Source organism: Agelaius tricolor, unplaced genomic scaffold (genome assembly GCF_023055355.1).
Source record: "Agelaius tricolor isolate 1412-34295 unplaced genomic scaffold, bAgeTri1.0.p SCAF_7, whole genome shotgun sequence".
In the NCBI taxonomy this organism is placed as follows: domain Eukaryota; kingdom Metazoa; phylum Chordata; class Aves; order Passeriformes; family Icteridae; genus Agelaius; species Agelaius tricolor.
The window spans coordinates 17743390-17761107 of NW_027269267.1; the positions used below are offsets into that span (position 1 = coordinate 17743390).

General features: G+C 39.1%; 1 protein-coding gene across 4 annotated transcripts in view; it reads left to right on the forward strand.

The window, feature by feature from the left end:
• The first annotated feature begins 427 nt into the window (after positions 1–427).
• Positions 428–17718, forward strand: part of AP1S2 (adaptor related protein complex 1 subunit sigma 2) — a 30935-nt gene continuing 13644 nt past the window's right edge. For 2 of the 4 annotated variants that reach the window (XR_011679709.1, XM_071430482.1), the window contains exons 1-4: positions 428–607; positions 1590–1768; positions 8939–9047; positions 9941–10078. Coding sequence is in view for 3 of the 4 variants with exons in the window: in XM_071430482.1 (XP_071286583.1) it covers positions 1590–1768; positions 8939–9047; positions 9941–10078 (426 nt within the window). In the remaining variant the exon portion in view is untranslated. The remainder of the gene's footprint in view (positions 608–1589; positions 1769–8938; positions 9048–9940; positions 10079–17718) is intronic. The other 2 variants (XM_071430481.1, XM_071430483.1) reach the window with 2 other exon arrangements.

Here is a 17718-nt window from a genome sequence, read left to right on the forward strand (position 1 = left end):
CCGGGGGAGGAGCCTCAGTCTCCGGGCGCCTGATTGACTGATGTCATTTCCCCGGCTCCGTGCCGCGGCCGTCCATTGGCTGCTCTCGGACCGCTATCTGCACCGCGCCGCCTGGTTGGCTGTTGCCGCGCCGGCCGTTGCCTTATCGCAATTCGGGCCACGCGGATTAGGGCATCTAAACCCCACCTCTTGCTCCAGCCCCTCCTGCCGCCAACACCAGCTCCGCCTTCCCCGCTTTTCACGCCTCTCATTGGTCCAGAACGGCTTCGCTCCTCCCTCCCGCCCGCGCGCTGAGCTCTCCGATTGGGTGACAGCCGAGCTCTCCCCGCTCCCCCCTCCGCGGCCGCTGATAAAGTTTTGTCCGGAGGCTCTCGGGCCACGCCCCCTCCATCCAGGCCCCGCCCCCCGCCGTCCCGGCCCCGCCCCTGACCTGCCCGAGGGGGGGCGGCCGTTGAGGCGCGCGCGCGCTCGCGGCGGCGGCACCTCCCGTCCCCTCCCGACCCCTCCCTCAGTCCCGCTCGGCGGCCGCGGCGGCAACATCGGCGGTACCGCTGTGGGCAGAGGTGCCTGCTTCTTCTCCGCCTCAGCTCCGCTATCCCCGGGCACGGTGAGCACAGCCGCGCGGAGCCGGGTTCTCCTCCCGAGCCGCCCGCTCCGCTCCGGGGGAGCCGGGGCGGTGCAGGGGCCGGCGGGGAGGCGAGGCGGGATGTTGGGAGGCTGCGGGGGCTGCGGGGCTCTGCCCCCGCCCTGGCACCGCGGAGCCGCTGCGGGCGCGGCCGCCGCTCGTCGCGGCTGGCGCTGGTCACGCTTGTCACCCGGGACCAGGCTGGGCTTTAGCATCGTATTTCATGTCTGTCATATTGTCTGGGAAACTTCTCCAGCCCGATACAACTTCGAGCAAAAAGGCAAAAGAAAAAAGCCTGAGCCTTTTCATTTAATGTTACGGCTGCTGGAAAACACAGCCCGGCAAGTTCCTCTTAAAATATAATTGCAACATCACTCCTTTGGAGGAAGCGAGACCTGGAACATAGGACCGCAGGGAAAGCACTTAATCTCTCCTTTTGTGTAACGTGGGAAAAGACTGGGCTTTTCTGTGCCGTAGGACTCTCCGCTGGGAGGTTTGATGTCTTTTAAAGTATTCCGAGGCTTTTCAGAAAGATTTTAAGTGCAAATTGCTCCTCTAAGGCTCTAATCGGCTGAATTGGAAATGAGGTTGGGTATTGGAAGAGTCTGCTGTAATGTTTTTCTGTCATTTTGGGTAGAAAACCCAAATAAAACTGTAGGAGTGCTGGATGTGGCTGGTCTGAAATTGGGGTATATTCACTCCCCAGCCCGTGGTTCTGACACCCCTTCTGAAACTTGTGTGCGCTTTCTTCTGCCTTGGGCTTGACTGACCTTGCTCTGCAGAATCCTTTGTATCATTGCTACTTCTAAATCTTGTGTAACATCTGCCTGTGCTATAGAAATATGTACTGTAGTTAGGGTTTTGGATGTCCGACTTGCTTTCTGCTTGGTTTTTCTCAGATCTTTTCGAAACTCGGGGACTGAGATTAATGCTTTTCTTTTTTCCCCTCCTTCCAATTCAACAGATGCAGTTTATGTTGCTTTTTAGTCGCCAGGGGAAACTGAGACTCCAGAAGTGGTATGTCCCATTATCTGACAAAGAAAAGAAGAAGATCACAAGAGAACTTGTTCAAACAGTATTAGCCCGCAAACCGAAAATGTGCAGCTTCCTCGAATGGAGAGACCTGAAGATTGTCTACAAAAGGTGGTTCTGTCTCACTAACCTCGTAATTGCCATACATTACAAACTGCGTATTAAGTAGCAAGAAAATAATGAAGGTTGTTCTTGTTTTGTTGTTGTTTTTTTTTTTTTTACTTCCCTCTGCTGGTTACAGAGAAGACTGACTTTTCTCTTGCATCTAATTTGATAACCAAGCAGGAGTCATTCATGTGTGGAAAATCACTCATGCATTTAGAAATGTACTGAAGAAATGAGCTTTCCTCCTATTTTTATAAGGAGTGGCAGTTCTTCTTGGTAGTCTGTTTAGATTCACGCAGTACGTACATGCTTCATATTTGTACACATTTCAGATTTAATAAGTGATAAAAATTTCATAAATATTTACCTCAAGAAGTGGCTTCATAAATCACCTGAAAATGTAACTTGCTTTTAAAGGCTTCTAGAAATAAGGACATAGTTTTTCATAGTACTTGGTTTGGGTGTTGCTTTTTTTTTGGTTTTTTTTTCCCCCATGTATGTACAGAAAACGATTTTTCATTATTGAAAAAATCATGGCTAGCTTTCTTTTGATGAAAGTAGTATATAATTTTCTTCATGATAATTTCATTTTTCAAGTGTTCCCTAACCTTTCTAGGAGTATTTGGCAGGCATTTTTTACCTTTGTGCTGATCTTTGGAATGTATCAGAGTGTAGTGGTGTGAGAATAATTCTTCTCCAGAAATAACAGTAATCCTCCTCCTGATGTGGTATGCTGCATCTCTTCCAGCTAAAGGTGGTGCTACAAAGCCTTGAGTTATCTCTCTCCCTAGTTAGTTGTAAACCTGAGAATGTTTATGCATTCCTGTTTTCTCGTGGAGATGGTAGATAGTTTGTGCCCCACAGTAAATATTGTTGTATTCCCTGTAGATGGGACAGAAAGGACTGGAGCAGAAATGAGCGATTTGTAACTCTTCTCCAGGATAAGAAATGAGTAGTATCAAAAATGTTTAGATGTTTTCAGTGCTGCTCTCATATGTACATTGGTTTGTGTAAAGGTATGCATATGAGTATTGCTGGTCTGCCTAGTGCATGCAGTTCTTCAACACGAGGAGAAAAGAGGAGAAACAATGCATGAAGCTGTACTAATAGCATACACAGTTTCTTCTGCCTCTTGATTGCCTCACAAAATTCCTTGAACACATATGTAGACAAGCTTGCTCAAACATTTGCTGTGCTTTCTTCCGTATTAATGCCTGCAAGTGCCTTTTCATGGGACTAAATCAGAAAAATGAGACATTAGTAGGCCAGTCTGTTTCCCTCCTTACCCAGTCTTGAACGGCAGTAGTTGTTCTGGGGATGCTTCCACACAGCTGCTTTCCCTCCCAGTTTGTTGCTGTTAGCTACTCCTTGCCATGTCCTTTTGTGTCTAGGGAGCTGGTGGAAATTGGGGTAGGACTGTTTGAGTTGCTCAATGTTGTGGAGTTCTTGCATCTCAGTGGTGTGTTGTGCATCCTGTGGTCAAGGAGAATGAAGAAATTTGCTGGGAGACATCTATGTCTGGCTAAAAATGGTCTAAGTGCTGCAGTCTGTCTGCTGGACTGCTGGTGTGCACAGCTGACTGCAGTAGCTTATTTCACTCTCTGCAGACCAGTCTGGCACAGAGAGCCTGTGAAACTGCTGAAGATGAGCTTGTACCAAGCTAATGAACATCTCAACTTTTTTTTTTTCACTGAAACATCACCAGAAGGACTAGGTGTAAGAGGTGATAGTTTAAATGTCTGTGTCTGGTAACACTACCAGCTCTTAGGTTTGTGGGACTTGTTCCCATCATTGCATCATAGTTAAAGATGATGAGCACCAGCTAGATTTCTTTGTAAAGGGTGACTTTTTGTAGCTGAGAAGGTGGTGGCTCAAAGCAAAACACACCAAAAGGAACTCTGTGGCTTGAGAAATTGCAAAAGGTGCTCGCAGTTCCTCTTGAGCATCTCTAGAGGATCTCTGCTAAGATTTGTTCTTGTCTGATCTATTGCTGGGAATGATCTGAACCTGCTGGTGCAAATGTTTTACAATATAAGTTCTGAAAGTATGTGCCTATTGCTATTTTGCATCTTAAATTCTTGAAATTTAAGTGCTGTTTTTGTTTTTAGAGTGTGTTTGTTGTTCAAATGTAGGAGAATTGAATCTGGATATTGCAGCTCAAAGAATGATTGGCAGTATCAGAACTGTATTCAGGGTCTCATCATACTTTTTGAAGGAATAAAATGAATTTAAATGCAGCAGTTGGCAAGACAGTAGCTTTGACTTCCTTATGATACTTAACATTTATTAAGACTGCTGGGCTATTTTGATTTGCCTCCTTAGCTCTGTAGCATTTTGTCTTTATAGGATGCTTTCTGAATTTTCAAGGAAATAGATCTTAAAATTCATCTAAATGTAGGTCATGTAGCTTTTATTTCCCTCTGGTTTCATACATGTACCATTTATAATGGTTGCAACACAGGCTCAGTCTTTGCCTTCTAAAGTTTTTTTCCTTCAGCACTACAGAACACAGACAGAAAGGTGCCCAGCTTTTGTCATGGTGTGTGAATTGGCTTCTATGTATTCTGTAGCTGCTTTGGAAGATAGTTTTTCAGGCTGATAGACACCAGAAGATTAAAAAGAGAATGGGGGCTTCTAACTTCAAGAAGCATAGAGATTTGAAGTGACTTGCTGGGAAAATAAAAAATTAAATATGGGAAGCCAACCACAATTAGGGTTTATGAAAATAGAGGGGGAGTCATCTGCAGACAGCTGATTAGAAACTTAACAAACACAGCTGATGTGTTTGCTCTTCACAGTTTGTCATTTAAAAAGTAACATAGTGGTTTTGGAGCATATAGAGTAGAAGTTCCTGTAGCTTTCCCCCCATGACAGAAAAAATGTGTTAAATGTTAAAATTTCTAATTTTTTTCTTGGAAGACTTCTTCTGTTAACCATTTTAACTTCTGGCAATATGAGTTATTTTCACTGTGTAGTATATTGCAGTTAAAGTCAGAACTTGAAGAAAAATTTATTTTATATAAATTTTACTTTGTTAGCATTTGTTTAGCTTCATTCATGGGACATAGTTTAATTATTTAGTTATTTGACTGAGGATTGTGGCTTTGCTTTTATGTGTCAGTTTGGAACTGTATTTGGAGTAGGATATTATGAAACTACAATAGCTTTTGCTGTTCTTGATGTGGCAGTTGTCTTTTACTTTTGCACCACATAACCATAATCAGAGGTTATGTTAAAGACTTAAAACTGAGTAAGTTTTAAAACTTTCTTTCTACTGTCCCTCCACTGAAAGAAGCAATGAAAGAGCCCATTGTGCAGGTACTGTGTCTCTTAAAGTGTTGTGAACTGAAGGTACAGCCATGTGGCCAGTGGGATGTGCCCAGCTTGGCATGATCCCTGTTTTTTCTTATGTATCACTTAGCAGCCAGTCGTACCTCTTGAAAGTATTACTATGATGTTAGTTAGGTAGCTTTGTAAAACTGGCTGAATGCAGTGATTTTAGTGAATTAGATACTTGGACTTGATAAATTTAATTAGATCAAGTCTTCTTTGTACAGAGTTTTAGTTTGTGTGGCACCAGGAGGACCTCAGTATCAAGAGGCAACAGCTTTTTCTTAGAGAATTAGCAGAATCAAATTCTTGTTCATTTTGAAGCTGCTGGGGGCTATGGCCTTGCTGAAATAAGAAACTGGAAAAGTGCTTCACTTTGATAGACTATGTCCTGGAGCCTCAGAAATTAATGTTTTTTTAAAGAAATGTGTAAAGTTGTGGGACAAGGAAAAAAAAACAAACTTGGGTCAAGCACAGCTTATTAGTTGTCCCAATTTTCATTGGGTTAGCTATCAGGCAACCATAGATTCTTGGGCTCATTAAACACTTGTCTGCCTCCCCATTGTCATTTAGAGTTCTGTTCTGTTCCTACCAAGCTTTGTAAGCTTTTAACTTCCACAGTTAGGATGTACATGCAAAGTGACTTAGATGCTGACAGACTTATGGCTTGTTTGCAGGCTTATCTGGTGCTGAACTTGCAGGGATGACTTCAAGCAGGTGTTCTCTCATCCAGAAAGAGAACACCACTGTGCTGGTAGGATTTGTAAGTTGTGCTCTGCCCACAGTGACCTGATCTCTCAGCAGAGTTACTGAACTTGGCTGTGAGAACAGAAGAGGAGAACTCTGCTGAAATATTGCCTGCCTGTTTTGAGGCTTCCCACTGCTGAATTATTGCAACTCTTGAGGGGAAGATGCATGGATTTGTTTCCTATCAAAAAAGAATAATCTTGAGGCCATCTGTCTAAAGGCAGGAATTTGCATAAGTATTTATACCTGCTGTGTACCTTTTTGTTCTTTAATCCTGTATTACATTTTCAGGTGATTTGGTCCAAACAGTTTTTGGTCTCTCTGGTTTTGGTCCCCTTTCTGATAGGTGGAGGATATTTGTCATTAAATATTTTCCTAAATGAGGGTAAGCAGCTGAATTGAGTCTGATTATTATTTTAATAATGTTTAGTGAGATAAAAAAAAGACCAGAACTACAATAGGAATAAAAAAGGCAGAATGTTTCTTACAGACTCCACTTTATTTACTTCTGGGTATGTACTTTTCTATCAGGGTTTGCCTTTTCATTGGGTGCATCTGAAAGGTTTCTATCAGGCTCATTAGGAAGAAGCTGTTTCTGCAGAGCAGAAATCTTTTTGAGCCCGAGTAATCTACTTGTCTTTGTGTGGATACTGTCCATGTAAACTTCTGCACTTGGCAAAACTTCCAGTGTCTGCTGTGGATTATTAGTGAGCACTTTTTTTTTTTTTCTGAAGCCCTTTCTACAGGGGAAAAAAATTAAAATTATGCCTCTGAGAATTTGGATCTGAAGCATTCCTTTGTAGTATGCTCATACCCTTTGGTATGACTTGTTTTTACTCTTCTGCCTTTTGCCATTCAGGCTCATTAAATCTGCATTTGTTTTCTTTTGTTGAGTAGTGATCCATTAGTCGTGGTTGCTACTTAAAAAATAAATACCAAAATATTCTCTGCTTATAATAATAGATACCCAGGCCTCCATTTTGTGTTGATATCCACTGAGTAGTTTTTGTTTCTTAGTCTTATTTCTCCAGAACTGCAGTTGGCAGGGCTTGAATGTGCAGTCTACTTGCTAGCTGCCAAATACAGTCTTTTGAAAGTATGTTTTGTGCTCTCTTAAATGAGGACACTGAGAGCAGACCATGATCTGAGAAAGTATTTTGTGTTGGACTCCCTCTCTCCCCTCCTCCCTTCTTTTTCCATAAAATAGTTCTCTGTGCCAAGAGAGACTCCTATGTATTAGAGGAGCAGAGAGGGAATCCCATGTGGATAAACTTAAAATATTTGAATCAAATTTGATTTGATAAGGTCTGCTGGTACATGGTTCAACTTGTGTTTAAGCACTATAAGGAAACAGTTGAACTGCACTTGATCATAATCAGTGCTGCTCTTCTGCAGGTGATGAAAGGCTTTGTTTAGATGGATTTGGCCTGAGTGCTGGTGATTAGTGCAAATAACAAATAATGTGTCAATGCTCTTTTTTGCTACAATGAAATATGATAACATGGAGCTTGACTTAGAAATTCCTCAGTAAGTTTGAAAGCATGTTTTTTCTTTATAATATTTCTTTCCAATACTTTTAGAAATAGTTTAGGTTCCTTATACAGATTGAATGTTGCAAGCTACTACAATGACTGTAAATGTCCTTGAAAAATTAGTGAGGCATAAACAGAACAATGCAGAATCAAAAGAACTGTGCTCAGATAGGACTTGTGATGAGTTGATGCATCCCCGTGGTGAATAGATGAAAGAGAGAGGGAATGAAGGTGTCCTTCACTGGAGGTGTCTTCCTCTCTTCCCCCATCATGTTTTGTGGTAGGAGAGGCAATAATATTTTATAGTAGTTTAAAGATTTTGTATAAGAGCTATTCTGATTAATCTTTCATGTTGAAGCTGTAGCAATTTGATTTGGAGCAGAGTGGGAGAAGGGGAGACATTTTCAGATCATAAATGGTACTGGATAGGTGTCTTGGAGATAAATTTCAACATAACTGAAAATACAGCAGGGTTTTTTCAGAATTTCTAACTTCTAAAAGTCTGACAAGTCCCAGCTGATAAAATATGTTTAATGTTTAAAAGATGGATGGATTTCTCTGTATGGGAAACAACTATGCACCTTAAACTAGGTATTCATATCTGGATGACTTATTTTTCAGTAGGCTTGGCTGCACAGGAGTGCTTAATGGGGCCAGTTGTCCCCTCTAGAGGTAAACAAAAGCTGTTTCTGGTTTATGTAAATTAGCAGTTACAACAGGTGGCACTTGAAATCTGGTTTGTGCCATGTGTGACTGAAAGGCATATGGTTTTGGCATGTTAGAAAAGACTAAATGGGATTTTCAGCTTTCATTCCTGCTTTGTTTTTTTTTTCTTTTTTTAAATTAGATTTCTTTAAACTTGGCTTGAACAAATATATAATAGAGCACAGTAGAATTGGATGGTCTTTTTGTTAAAGTGGAACTGGATCATATCTGAAGTTACGACTTCCCTGTCTTCCAAGATGGAAGTGGATTGCTAGAAACTATTTGATGGCCTCTCATCTATCTGATGCTAGGACAGTTAGTAGGGATTACATTGTTGACTTAGTAGTAGTTGGGGTGGATGACTTTGGTGTTGGTTTTGGAGTTTTTGAGTTTTTAAAATTCTCTATAAAGACCAAACCCTAATTGCTAATTCAGTCTATCTTTCTTGAGGCGTTATCTATGTATAGTTTACATGATGAAAGTTTAACATGGGATCAGTTGATTAATATACTGGTGTATGGATGTTACAGAGAGAAGAGAAGGTATGTCATCTCAGAACTCTGTCATGATGCCACAAAATCAAATATATTTAGTTTTCCACCCACCTCTTTGGCTATTTTAGTTCTGTCAGCTAAAGGATGGCCAAGAGTGAAGTCATGCTTGACTCAGAGACATAGCTCCCATGTACATGTGTGTGTCTTCTGGTCTGTCAGCCATTCTTTGGTAGGACTTGCTTGGTTGTGATTTGGATACCAGTATGCTGAACTTGAGTATGAAGGACTGCTGAGAATATGATACTCCTCAAGTGCATTCATTTTGCTTATGCTTGTATGCTAACATCAGGATTATTTTGTTATTACAGATATGCAAGCCTCTATTTCTGCTGTGCTATTGAAGATCAGGACAATGAACTAATAACTCTGGAAATAATTCATCGCTATGTAGAACTTCTTGACAAGTATTTTGGCAGTGTGAGTTAAGTTTCTTTATGTTTCTTCACTTCTTTTTATGCCCACAACATTTTTACAAGAACATAACCAACTAGGAATTGAAAGGTGTATTTAATACATTTTGTGTGGCTTGCTTGGCCAAACTAAGCTGATGGTTGCCTCTATTAAAATACAAAATGAAATTATTGATTTGTAGAAGAACTTTCATTAATCTGGTGTTAATTGCCTGTATTTGTTTCATTTCATAGTAGTCTGGCTTGGGGCAGGTAAAATCTTACTCTTGGCAGGAAGCTTTTCTTCTCCCTGGCACTGCTTTAGTGTGAGCACCTCTTACATCTGCTTCCAAAGGAGGCAGTTGGTTGTGAAGTGGCAGGAATGGTAAGGAAAGGTGTGAGAGACATCTGCTTACCCAGACAGCAAACACAAACTGCTACAGTAATGTACATGAACACTCCTGGAAAAACTGGTGCTCATTCTGCCTTCCTTCGTAGTCCTTCTGACTATGAAATGCAGACTGAACAAGAAATCTGAGATTATTTATTTTCATATCTTTCTGTAAGATTGTGTGAGCTGCCTTTGCATACTGCAGGCAGCAAGAGAACTTTTATAGGCAATGTTCTTTTGTGTCCTGAGGAGCTGTCTTACAGACTGCTGTGAATTGAAGCCTTTTTAACAGTGAAAGCTTTTTGCAGAGGTTGCTGTAGCTGTTTTTAACTGAAGAAAAAATCTGATTTTTTTTTCCTCCAAGGTGTGATTTTTATTATTGCCCCAGTCCTTACAAGGTTACAGCCTTAGGCTAACATCTTGATTTGGTAAAGTTTGGTGAAGCTGTGAACAAGTTAAGTTCTGTGAGAGGATATACCTCAAGTGAGAGTATCCTTCCACTTTGCAATAATGCCTGATGTTCTTTTTAGGTCTGTGAACTTGATATCATCTTCAATTTTGAAAAAGCCTATTTCATTTTGGATGAGTTCCTTTTAGGAGGGGAAGTTCAGGAGACATCCAAGAAAAATGTTCTTAAAGCCATTGAACAAGCAGATCTTTTACAGGAGGTAAGCACATCCAACTTCTCTGGCCTAAGTGTCAGCATGGTAGGCTGGGACTCAGAAACCTCCTGTTCCTCTAAGCTTCTAGAAGGTATTTTTCAGCATGCTTAGCATGTAGTTTCAGCTAGTTGTCCTAAGTGTGCCAGTAGGATGATGTTAGCTGCTCTTTTCGTTTGGTTTGGCATGTTGATGTTGTAACCTACTGTGACTTCATGTTCTGCTAGTAAATGCAAGTGGCTGTTCTGTGTTCATACCTAGATAATTGTAGATCATGTTAATTTAACTTAGTGTTGTTCATGTGTCTATCATTCTTTCTTTTTATTTATTAACCATTAATTTTTTTCTCATACCTGATGCATGTTCACTTCTTTACTTTTTCATTGCTGAAATCCAGAAGCTAGACTCTCTTCTTTGAGACTTGCTCAGGTATAGTTCTGATTAGTTCTTAGACCTGCTTTTCTGCTATAGGCTGCTTACTGTGGAACATTTCCAAGCTGACAAAGTAGTAATAGTAGTGCCATAGAAACATACAGAATAAAGTATAAGAACATTGTTTTTTTCACTTTGAATGCTTTTGTTGTTTGTTATTATCACTGAAGAATGATGGATTGCATGTCTACCATTTAAAAAAAAAAAAACTATTTGATGTGAAGGGGTTCAATGGTATAGAAAAACATATAATTTCTCCATATTTCTCCATCCTATGCTGGTTATTTTGGGTTTATCTGATTTTGTTCAGTGTTTTTTTTCCTTACTGAAATGTACAAAGTTAAGGTCCTTGAACGTCTGTCTGAATGGGAATCAAAAATTCTGGTGTGCTGGGGGAATCATCAAGACTTGTGTGCAAGTCAGTGAACATGTTTTAACAGGGATGGTTCACCTTTATTTTTTAAAGTGTACTGAGGTTTACTGCCTAGATGCTAGATCCAAGTTGCTCTATTTCCCCCTATGTGAACTTTCAATTTTTTATTTTCTCCTATGAATTAATTGCTTAATTCTTCTACAAGCCGTCTGTGTTCCACTGGGTAGTCTTTTGTTGGACGTAGTGTTAGTAGGATGGGGAAACACAAGGTATGCTTTACTCTGGTAGCTGTTTTTTTTAATCCCTTCAGAATACATGCAGATCCACTGCACATTAAAGTTCTTGTCATGAACAAGGTCAGCCATTACACACAGATTTGCTACCCTATTTTTCTAGAAAGGAAATACATGCACTTATTTACTGCTTGTGTTATGATTCAGTTTAAGTCCTTCTTTACTCTTTGTAGGGGATTATTTTAACCAGAAGTCCTGTTGCAGGTTACAAAGATGGGAGAAAAATAATCTGTTCATTCTCTTAAAATCTTTTGTTCTTTATATGAAAACAGATGTAACAGATTAGTTATATATTCCAGTTTGTCTCCTGCAAATACAGTTAATTGTACATAAAGTAGAATAACTATATTTTTCTCATTGTTACTGTTTTTGAACTTTATTTTCACTACTTTTGTGGGGCTGGTCTAAAGAAAAAAATATATTTCTAGGAATTCTTACTATTTTTCTTTCCAAGCAACAAACATTCTCTTTTTACAGAGAATATAATTTCAGATTAATATAACTTCAAGTTAAAAGTCTTTGGCCAAGGGAAATATAGCTTTTCCAATGTGAGACTTTTCCTTAACCCTGGTGGCTTTACTCTGATTACCCTTCCTTTCCCCATCTTTAGGAGATTTTCAGTTGCCAATGTTTATTAAATAATTCTGATTAACTTGAAATGTAGCCGTTTATCACAGCACCACTGGAATCCTACATTGGGCTTCTGTGTTTTTCATTCTTAGTTGTATTGACTGTTGATCAAGTATAAAACTACTCCCTATACCTGTATTTTAGTTTATAAATCCTGTAAAAGTCAGGGTTTATATTAAATTGAACTTCCAATTTGGACTATTTTCTATGGAAATTTGGTTTTGTGTCAACTGCTGCTATGTAAATTCTGGGTTTGATGAAGAGAGTTGTTAAAATACGTTTCTCACATGTGGAGAATTTTTAGTATTTTGAGTTAGTATCTGCTTCTCAGAATACTTTAGAACTACCAGACTGAAATATGGTGTGATTCCAAATGCAAAACATATTTCTAGCAGGTTTGTCATGTGTTTGTTTCTGACCATTCAGATTTTAATTATGTGCAACAAAGTAATTATTTGGCCCTGAATACTCATATTGCCAATATATATATGTACATATGTACACACATACATATATATCGATAAATACACAATATTATTAATTAAATACACAACAAAATTAATTAATAATGTTACAGGCATTGGTGTCTGAAGTACCTTAAAGATGAAGAGCTGTAAAGAATACTTAAACAAAAGAAAATCATTACAGATCCATTAAGTGACTGTTTGTGTAATGTTAAGAGGAAATAGACTAAGGCACGAATTGCTGAGTAGTGAATTAGTTCTTAATAGCCTTGCCTACTTGTATTTTCTGTTGAAGTTTCCCAGGATGTACTTCTATGTCTGAGCACCTTCTTCAATTTGTCATAAAGTTCTTGGTGCTGTGAGCTCCCTTCACTAACTGCTACAGTTTGTGTGATGGAAACACACCAACTTGTTTAACCCCTCTCACCTTCACATTCTTGTTAGTTCTTCAGGAATGTACTTAGTTCAAGTATTCATTCCCTACCCCCTCCCCCATATTTATTACCACCTGATAACTTATCAGCAGTCAGTCATCAATATTGGCAGTGGTACCCAGATGAAGGGTAGTAAAAGGTAATTAACTCCAGTGCTTCCATTCTTCCTTGTCTCTCTCTTGTAGAAATGTTTCTGTTCAAAAGAATGCTGATGATTTTGTATCTTGTTTGCTAGAGAGATTTTAATACTTAACTAGTGATTACAAAGGCATGCACTGCTGAAAAGGTGGTTTTTGCTTGTGTGAACAACTCAATTATACTGAAGAAATTGGTAGATGCAGTGTGTTGTTGCATGAATTAAATATGTACATGAGATGTGTGGAACAGCTAAAAGATGAGCCTGTGCATCAGTTTGTGACACTTGAGTTTTTTAAGGTGTGGAACTACCAATGATAGATGCTCTATACAAAAGAGAGGATTTGATTTATTTCTCTCAAAAGTCTAATTGCTCAGGGTTTTTTTGGATGGCTTCAGTAGTTCAGTATGGTGCTTGGAGGTTTGTGGTCATTTCTTGTGCTAAAATGCTCAAATCAAGGAGTTAATGATAATATTTAAACAGAGCAGTCATGTATCTATTTTAAAGCAAATCTGTACAGACTTGCTCCTCTTCATTTGAAGTAAGAATAATTTCCTAAACATTGGCTATGAATGAAAATGGTTTTTGTTGATCATCCTAGGTAAATTTTAGGAAAGTATTTTGGAAATCATCCCCATTTTGTTCACCACTCTTCTTTTGTAGGATTTTTTGTGTAATTTTTAATACTTGGTTGCAGAACATTTAAATAGTTAAAATACATATTTTTTAAGAGATTTCTAAACAAAAAGGCCAATGAGTCTGTCCACAAATCAGACTTGCTTGTTTGTGTCACTACTTCAGTAATGATCAAAAATTTAAAAGCTATGTGAATGGTTTTTTTTTCTTAGGCGCTTGCAGTTTGGCCTCAGGCAGTATTTACTAGTCCTTCCACATGAAGAATAAGAGATAAGCTATCAATTAACCTTATTTTCTTTGCTTTCAAACCCTTGCCTCATCCTATATCCAGAAGGGTGCTGACAGTGTTCATGTTGGCTGACTTGCCTCAGATGCTTAGGGTTGGTGCATAGGTTTAAGCTTTTGGTTTTAGAATGAGCATCTTTGGAAATGAAACTCTAGTGAATTTCCTGCATGTGCTATGAGAATTTTCTTATTGGAGATGAAGTGTGCTTATTGGAAACCATAGGTTTGAAACTATGCATAATTGTAGGTATTAGGTTGTTCTTGAGATGTGCCAAAACTCCTTCATTTTGTCATTAGCACTGGCAAAATTCTTATATTTAAGCCTCCAGTGGGTGGGAGTGAGTATAAGGGATTTTGTCTAGTTTAGGAAACAGTCTTTGTAAGCACCTTTTTATTACCATTTGCCTGAGAAACTGACCACAATGAATGCAGTCAATTCAGTCTTCACTTAATGTTTTTTCTTAAATATGGACTGTTGAAATGGACTGCCTTCCTCAATTGGCAGTGGCATTATTTGCCTTGGCTGTACCTGTGTTCCCCTGAATGTGAAACAAGAATGAATAATGGAATCTTTATTATCATGGAGATCCAACTGCCTTGACTGCCATCTACTCTTCACATATAACTTCAGTGTGAGTTTCAGTGGTCAACTTTGTTGATCAGTTAGTCACTGCAATTTTAAGACATGTATCTGCTTGATTTTAGGCACTGATAATGATCTACAATTACCTTTTAGTAGATACATATATATGGAGACCTATGAGAGTTACTGTGAATGAGAAATGATAGATTGTTAGTTCATTATTTAGGGATTAGGAAATAGCTATGATTTTTATGGATTTGGAATCCCTCCCAACTCACAGAAGAACAAGTTGTAGTGTTTTGGTAGCTGATGCTTTTGTAAAATGTGTTTTCAGAACTCAGTCTCTGGAGATGTATTTATAGAAGAAAGGGGTTGTAGTGCTGTTAGAGTGTTTGGCACTCTCCATGACACTCAAAGTCATGGCAATCAGATGCAGTCCCAGGTGACTGGGAAGAGGGAAGCTTTGTACTCATTTTCAAAAAGGTAAAAAGGAGGACTCTGGAAACTACCAACCTGTCATCCTGACTGCTGTCCATACCTTAAGGATCATGGACCAGATCCTCCTAGGAGCTGTGCTAGGGCTTGTGGAAGACAGGGAGGTGATTTGGGACAGCCAGCACAGCTCCACCAAGGGCAAGTCCTGCCAACCCCTTCTCTGGGTTGGCCTTCTGAAATGCAGCAACTCTGTCAGTGGGCCAGGGGAGGGCTACAGATGTCATTTATCTGGGCACAGTTCCCCATACAATTGCTCTCTCTAAATTCAAGAGAGGTGGATTTGATGGGACAGTTACATCCAAAGGATAGCAGTCAATGGCTTGGTGTCCTGATGCATTTCAGTGGTGTTCCTCAGGGGTCAGTAATGGGACCAGTGCTGTTTGATGGCTTGGTTAATGACATAGAGGGATTGAGTGCACCCTCAATAAATTTGCAGGTGTGGTGGTGTAGCTGAGTGGTGCAGTTGACACACATGAAGGATGGGATGCCATCCAGAGGGACCTGGAAAAAGCTGGAGAAGTGGGCCCCTAGGAATCTCAGCAAGTTCCACAAGATCACATACAAGATTGTGCACCTGGGTCAAGGCAATTCCTGTTATCTGTACAGGCTGGAGGGTGAACAGGTCAAGAGCAGCTGAGAAGGACTTGGGGTGCTGGTGGATGAGAGGCTGGACATGACCTGTGTGTGTGTGTGTGCAGCCCAGAAAGGCAGTTCTGCCCAGGGCTGCATCAGTAGCAGGTCAAGGGAGAGGATTCTGCCCTTCTACCCTGCTCTGGTGAGACCCCACTTGGAGTGCTTCATGCAGCTCTTAGGAACAAACCTCTAAAGGTTTCTGAATTTAATTGTAGCAGACAGGTCTGTAAACCTTGATATTTCTGTATTTTTAATAGATCATTTTAAACAGTCGTTCTTGCACTGCAGAATAGGCTTTCCTGCAAATACTGACCAAATCACACTTCAGTGTTTAAAGTAATAGAAAGTATTCCAGAAAATGAACAGTAGAACCTGCATCTCTTTTTCCCAAATAGTAATGGGGGAAGAGGAGGTTAACATTTTAAGATTTAAATATCTTCTTGAAAAAGTGGCACTGAGTATCCAGGAAGTTAGCATTATCATGCTTTGACCTCTTCCCATGCTCAGTCTGATTTTTTTTGTTGTTTCTTTAAGTGTGTATGTGTGTAAGATATGACTAATTCTATTACATCAAAGAAATCAAAATTAGAAGATCTTAAGACTCAACAAGTTGAAGAAGTCTTTCATAAAAGTTTTAAATATGCATTCATTAAGCTTTGCAAATTGAAACATCAGAAAGTTTCAATTAAAAATAAGACAAATTAGCATAGGCAGTCCTTGCTATCTCCTAACTATCCAGTAGCCTCTCTGATGTGAATTCCATTACTGATCAGTTTGCAAACTGTGAACTTGATAATTTATTGATATAAGCAATTCTTGTAGCACCGTTGAGGGTATATTAACAATACACTGAACTCTTGTAGATTATAATTCTAATAAGGATGTATTTATTCTGTACATTCAACAGATAGATTTTTTTTTTCCAGAGACATTCTCCTGTCCTCAGCAATAGAAGCACTGTGTCAGGGTGATGCAATGAAAATTTTAGCACTGCTGCACGTGCCATAGCTGTTTTCAGGAGTTTAGTCATGTGCTGCTCATCAATTAGCATAGTAAATTCAGGGAACAATTGCAGAAGGCCACTTGAGAGTAAGGAGTATCTTATCTTCAAAATCAGGTGCTCTTTCTGAATGCTCACATTAATCTGCATTTTAATAGAACAAGTTCATTGGATGTGGCAGGATGTTGAAAAGATCAATGTTAATGTTTGGATCTTGAGATTGTGAGGAGAAAATTCCATTTTTACTCTTGTTTTCTGAGATGTATCATGTTGCAGTGCTACTACCCTTTCCTAGAATTTTCACTACCTGTGAGATGGTCTTAGAGTGCCAGAGAATATTAGGTGAAAAGAGCATCAATGTCCCCAGGCGGCATCCTGTTGTGTTTGGTTTTAGATTTTCATTTCTTTGTGGTCTTCTCTGTGTGTTGTACAGATGTTGGGGCACATTGCTGGTATGTGTTTTAGGGCTTTTATTTATTTTTAAGGGAGAAGCTATATTTTTTGTTGCCAAGCTGTCTAGCAACAGTAGTAGTTCTGGTGATGGATATCACGATACAATAAAAGTGTATATATTAAATTTTATAAAGGCTGAAAACTTGATATTAAAAGGCAAAAAAAATCTGAGAAGACCTATTGTTCACAGCTCTTTGAGAATTCTAAGTATGTTTGATTAACAGATGGATTGATTCAAGTGAAAATGTTGAACTTTTTGCACTAAGCAATACAACATGAAAGTGACTACTCAGCAAGTAACAATGGTGACTTAATAAATATGAATTTTGAATTAAATTGTTACATTACTTCAAGGATGATAGGCTGAATGAAACTTTTCTTCATGAAACAAGTCTTATTATTAATGTTAATAATAATACTGTGTGACAGTTAATCACTGAATGAAATATATGTAAATTTTGTATTCTATTACGCTTTTAATCTGTTCCAGTAATGAACGACTGCTCTTTAAAAAAGTAAAATCTTTGAATTAAAATTCCTTCATGCACAACTGAAGCTTTCTAAAAATCTCTTTACAACATACTCTTTTAAGATACCGATATCCTGTACCCGGTTAAGAAATGAAAAGTAAACTTTAGAGTTTTTCTAATGCATCTCCTTGAAGTCTTTGAATAGATGTTTTCTTCTGGTGCATTTGTGTTTTCTTTCTTAACAGTGGACTTTTAGGAAAACCTATTGAAATAGTATTAATCTAAAGAATAACAGCTGAAACAGATTTAAGTGAAATAACTGAAATTACTTT